The sequence below is a fragment of the Adiantum capillus-veneris genome, chromosome 23 (assembly GCF_014529385.1).
Source record: "Adiantum capillus-veneris isolate H3 chromosome 23, ASM1452938v2, whole genome shotgun sequence".
Classification (NCBI taxonomy): domain Eukaryota; kingdom Viridiplantae; phylum Streptophyta; class Polypodiopsida; order Polypodiales; family Pteridaceae; genus Adiantum; species Adiantum capillus-veneris.
In genome coordinates, this window is record NC_140953.1 from 21674057 (window position 1) to 21680105 (window position 6049).

The window sequence follows — 6049 nt, forward strand, 5'->3', positions numbered from 1 at the left end:
AAAAGCAACACATGCCCTCACTGAAAGGAGTTACCAACGTCAGTAAGAGAAGACTCTGCCGCCAAATAACGCAAGAGATCGCGAGACTACGAAGCACGGAAGTCGCTTTTCCGCGCAAGAGCGACAGGTGTCTATTGTGGATTCGCCATACGAATTGTTGTCACGTGTTTGCATGTGTGTTTGCAGGTACTTCATCGCGAAGGAGAAGCGAGAAGGCTTCGGCCTACGCTTGGGAATACCGGGAACGGGATTCGAAAATTGTCTGCGGAGTCGATAGACGGAAAAAGGATTGAGAGCTCGTCTCTCGGATTTCCCTTACGGGAAGGAACGACCATCAAGTCAGAGAATTAGAACGGAGGGGTTTTCTCTGGTTCTTGTGCTTGTAAAAAGATTCTCCCTAATAAAGGATTCTCTAGAAGGAGGGGGGGGACCAGCCCATCTTCTGGTCCCCAGTACTGTGTCGATCTTCTCTCTCTCTCTCTCTCTCTCTCTCTCTCTCTCTCTCTCTCTCTCTCTCTCTCTCTCTCTATTTATTTCTCTCTATATCCTTTGGCTTCGGTATTGAGTGATAAATTCTATTTATCCGAGTATATTTTATATTGTTATGCGCTCCCGTTTGTGACACTAGCGCTAGCACTTTCTGGCAGAAGAGACAGCAAGAGCATTGCTCAACAGGCAACTTCTCAGCAAGATCAACCCCCAGCAAGGCCTAGCATTTTTGCCTCACAGCAGATACACTAGCGTTTTTGCATCAATAGACCAGCCCTGGCGTTTTTGTTCAGCAAATCAGCCCGGCGTCATCACGACACAGCAAATCCCCTAGCGTCGACAGTTTCCATAGCAGGAAAACAGTTTTCAGCCTAGCGTTTTTGGAGCAGCATAGACACTCAGCGTTTTTGCAGTTCCAGCGCGACAAGACCGTCAAGAACACCAGCGTTTTCAGTTTTCAGCATTCAGTACCCGCAGTAGAACCCCCAAACCTCGCAGATCTCACCTTCCCACAACAGTTCCTTGCCGCACGGTGGGATCCATCTAAGTTTGCAGTTTCAGCCCGGAAAACGCAGATTTCAGCACCTGCGTTTTCAGCGCGTCGTCGTTGCATCGTCATCATCAACATTGTCATCGACATAGAGTCAGAAATCAGCAGATAAAGATTTGCAGATTTCAGCCATTAGCATTTTCAGATTTCAGCCCGTCTCGTCTTCCTCATCGTCGTCGACATCGTCGGCAAGTCCAAGCATTGTAGAGATTTGTGCAATCATAAGTAGACCGCTCTCGCCATAAAGAGTGGGACCCTTGGAGGAGGGTTTGACAACATCTCTGGTGTCGTATTCTCTTCTCTCTCTATCTCTTAGTTTCATGCACTTCCATTCACAGTGTCCATTCACTTTGTTTGTGTCCATTGCACTCTCATTAAGGAACGGAAGGCTCTCCCGTCCATAAGTAAAAGGAACCCTTGAGCACAGTTCGGAGCACTCATCTTGAGCAAAGTTCAACATTCACTTACGTTGCACCTTACATTGGTATTAGAGCTTTGGCAGTGTTCTGTATCACTCAAGAAAAGAACCACAGAATTTTTTTTGCTTGTTGCGGTCACATCTAACCCAAGACCACTTGGGCGTGTCGATTCCTAATCGTGTTTTTGAAGAGTGACAGGAAACCCAAGAAAGAAGGGCTTGTCTAACCTCCCCTTGTGCCTCTTTTCACTCATTGAGAGCGGACCGTGCACTTAGCGGCCGGCCAATCGACGTGAGGTGGGAAAAAGCAACCTTGGTGTGAGCGCAAGACCGCCAAGGGGTGTGCCCGCGGAAAAGAGTAGAACTAGGGTGAAGAGAAGATCGAGCAAGCACTCTTGCAAGCCGAAGAAAGAAAAGCAAAATTTGATCGCGAGAACAAAGCAAGAAAAGAAATGAACGACCGACACATGAAAGAGATGTTGCGACTCTTTTCTCAAGTGTAGGCACAGATGCAAGAGCTTCAGGAAAGGGTCGTCCAGGCTTACAGAAGGTAGATCTGCAGTAGCTGGATTGCAAAAATGCCAGTTTATACTTGATTCACACACCAAAAACGCTGCAAAAGGGGGGGAGGATAAAATTCAGTAATGAGGGAGCGTAAATCTCGGGCACACGAAGCTCCGATGGGCTGAAAAAATGCAGGTGCACATTGGCTGCGAAACAAAGCAAATTTGACGCAATTTCTCGTGACAATACTCCACCAAATGCAGCTCTTATGAAGAGGACTGCAAGAAGAGGTGAGATCCTGGAAAGACGGGTGCAAATAGCAAAGATTCTCACAACGGAACCACTCGAAATTGACGGATGCAAGAACACAGAAAATTTAAAAAGCTACCATGATGATCCCTTGAGCAAAGGCCTGACATAGGGTCTCCAAGCAATCCTCAGCCTTCTTGCTCTGATGCCACCGAGGAACAAACAGAGGAGAGCAGATAAAGAAGAGCACAAAGAGAGAGAGAGAGAGAGAGAGAGAGAGAGAGGAACTATAATTCAGTAACTCAAGAGAATGCCCATACAACTAGATGAACAAAAATGATGGGTAGGAGTCACTTCTATACTGTAAGTGGTCTAGAGGACCACTGTACTCTACGAGTCAAAAAAGCTGCCCTATCATCAAAATAAAAGCTAATAATGTGCCGCCTTGTCTACAAATGGAGCAACTAGACCAAAACAGGGTCAACTAACTAATCAAAGGTCCAGGACAATAACAATGGACCAGAATGGGCTAAAATGCATATGCAAGGCCAATCTGGCCTACACCCATGCAATACAACCTCGGATGCCACCATCTAGTGATGGCATATCTCCAATAGACTCTTGAACAGCCAGACCCACTAGAACAATGGCAGAGTAGCACCTAAAACATTTGGTCCAAACAGCTAAGCATAAGCCAAGTCAAAATAGAGCTTCTCCCGATAGATAAAGTGTGGCAAGAGCCAAGACATGGTACTCTAGCTTCAGCCTTAACTAACCTTCATTTAATCTTCTTTATCCTCCTCTTCCCTAAGCATCTTCACCATCACGACTCACAAGAGCTCATAATAGTTCTAGCTAACATCAAGGAGAACTAACTATGTGTGAGGCTATATTCACCAGAAAGGAAGTGATCATCCAAATAGCCAAGGACAGGGTTTCCCCATAGATCAAGCGGCAAGAACCAAGACACAGGTTTCCCCATAGATCAAGTGGCAAGAACCAAGACACAATCCTCTAGCTTCAGCATTTGCTAACTTTCACTCGATCTGCTTTATCGTCTCCCCCTAAGCATCTTAAAAGTCACGACTCACAAGAGCTCAACGTAGCTGAAAAAGCAGAAAAATGTGAAACAAGGGCACTTCCTATCACCGATATTATTTAAGTTGCTCAACTCTCTTCAAATGTGTAAATTTATAGGTTAAAAACTGCAAAAGCTACCTACTACCCAGCAGCTTGTAAATCGTATTCAAGGACCATTCCTAAAATGACTGAGCCACACTCATTCCTCAAGCAAAGTTCAGGCCACTTTATCTATTGACACATGTCCCTCCACTGCTGCCATGTTGAAAGCTTGTCAGCCTAGCCACAAAACTCACTGTAAAAGCACAATGTAGAAGGAAGGCTCCCTTTACCAATCACGTTACAGGAGGAGGTTGATGCTGGCTTCAGCTAATCCGTGCTTCAACTCAGGGGTATGGGCATCAGCACCCCTAGACACACCATTCATCTAGTAACCCTGCTTGCTCGCAGCAGTCCTCCCTTCTCTCGACATTCTGACAACCCGTTGCTATATCCATTAAGTATAATATACACTTGCCAGCAGGTTTGCATTATAACTGCCTGCATGAAATGACCTGTGAGGTTCCCTTTCATAGCTTCACGCTGTCCAAGCTCAAATTTAAGCAATACAACAGTAATGTCTGTAAAGAAACTCATGCTGTAAACAATAATCCAAACAGAAAACCTTTGGTTAAACATAACTTCCGGACAACACACGTAAGCACTAAACACAAGCACCAAAACACATCAAGTAAGATTTACATAGCCATACATATACACCAGCAACGCTTCAGGTTCCTAAACCAGGGCAAAAAATGAGGAGGAGGTTAACACAATTGGCTGCCACTTACAAAAAACGCTACAAATGACCACCAAAGGTCAAAAATACAAATGAGTTTCCACCATCTTGTACACTACTACTATTGAAATAAATGATCTAAGAAGAACCTGGTACTCAACCCAAGAATGGCAGAAAACTCTTCCTGGCAGGCGCCTCTTCGACCAAAACTGCTTTCATGCTGTCCTGTTCCACCAACCTCCAAGCTGCCTGCTCAAATGCAAGCCCTGCTAGGGTCGGTGGCTTATTTAGTACCAAAGGGTACCCTCTATTTGTACTTCTTATCACTTCTGCATCTTCCGGGATGACACCTAGCAACGGTAGCCCTAACATCTCTTGTACATCAAGCACTGACATCATATCCTCTCCCTTGATCATGTCACTTCTTACTCTATTAACAATCATCTTTATGTCCTTGATGCCATCGCATTCCAAAAGGCCTGTTACGCGATCTGCATCCCGCAAGCTCGTGATGTCTGGAGTGGTGACAAGCACAGCTTCATTAGCAGGGGTGATAGCAGTTATGAACCCGGCATCAATACCAGCTGGGCAATCAATAAGGATAAAATCGGGTGAGCCTTCTGGTCTTTTCTTTAGAGCATCTACAAGCCATGTGAGGGCTTTGCCACCAAAGCCGAGGGGCATTTTGTACCGAGGCTTGTTGATACAGAGAAGCTCCAGATTGGTCCATCTTTTGTCTCTGATGAGGGCCTGGTCGAGGCGGCACTCTCCATTGAGTACTTCCATGGCAGTATAGTTCACACGATTCTCTAGGCCCAGAAGCAGGTCAAGATTGCGCAGACCCACATCAGCATCTATAGCAACCACTTTGAAGTCGAGGCGCGCAAGGCAAAGTCCAATATTGGCGGTGGTGGTAGTCTTGCCCACACCACCCTTACCAGATGTGATGACAACCACTCTTGGGACCTGGCCTGCGAGCTGTGGTCTTCTGTTCCACTGCAAAACAGAAGTAATTTTGAATGCTTTCACCTTGCACGGATGCTGCACTGGGCTGAGAAGTCTCTTGATTCCCCAACATGAGCTTTTGCCTGCTGCTATCCTTTCCGACAAGGAGCATTCAGAGCCTGTACTGAAAACCCTAGAATAAGTTGTTGGCTCTGAACATCTCAACTGCGATGTTGTCGATGACGAGCTTACATGAGCGGAAGCTTGTGAGAGAAAGGGAAATGCCTGGCAATGAAGGCTAGTAGTGGTAGGGGGTCCTCCATGTACAGACCACATTCTAGCATTTTAAAGTACCATGTCACCTTCTCAACCCCCCGCGTCTGTGCAGGAAGATACGCAGAGAATTGATACCTTTCTTGCTCAAAACTGGGTCGATACCGTTTTGTCTCTCCACAAGCTCTTCTTGAATTTTTGGATTTCTAGCGTTCACCTAAATGCTTAAAGATAAGCGACTAATTAGTGGGCCAAATTAACTTTTTGAACTACTTAAGTAGTCCTTATTAAAGGGTTGGATTTTGGGTGCATCTTAGGATGAAGCTTCCAAATTAGTGCCACATGGAAAGCTGGAATGAGTTGGATGCGTTCAGATAGCTATTCCAAGTTGGTACATAGACTAGAGATGTCAGACTTAGAAGACTCGACGATTGCTGGAAAACAATACCAAAACTGAAAGGAGCAACACTAGGACCAAAAGATAAAACGCTGAGACTGAAAGACAAGATACTGTTAATGAAATTGGAAATAGGATTGTATTTTAGACATGTAGAATACATTGGAGAGCATTCAATATCACAGGAGCTAGCTTTGTCATCACAAAAGAGAGAGAGAGCGCGCACCAAAATGATTACAAGAGGACAAGTAGCTCCAGATGTAGACTAGTGAAAATTCTAAAGAGTCAAAAGCTATACAAAATGAGTAATGGGTTATATTTATAGGCTGTTGAACTGGTGTCTGACTGACTATGCACTGCTAGTTA

General features: G+C 45.2%; 1 protein-coding gene across 1 annotated transcript; it reads right to left on the reverse strand.

Annotated features, from left to right (window-relative positions):
- Positions 1-4002: 4002 nt before the first annotated feature.
- On the reverse strand, positions 4003-5481 carry MIND (septum site-determining protein (MIND)). Its single transcript, XM_086497378.1, has 2 exons — positions 4386-5481; positions 4003-4317 (listed from the first exon to the last, which is right to left on the reverse strand). The coding sequence occupies exons 1-2, from the start codon at positions 5347-5349 to the stop codon at positions 4190-4192; spliced, it is 1092 nt and encodes a 363-aa protein (XP_086353504.1). The 5' UTR covers positions 5350-5481; the 3' UTR covers positions 4003-4189.
- Between the last annotated feature and the right edge of the window lie 568 nt (positions 5482-6049).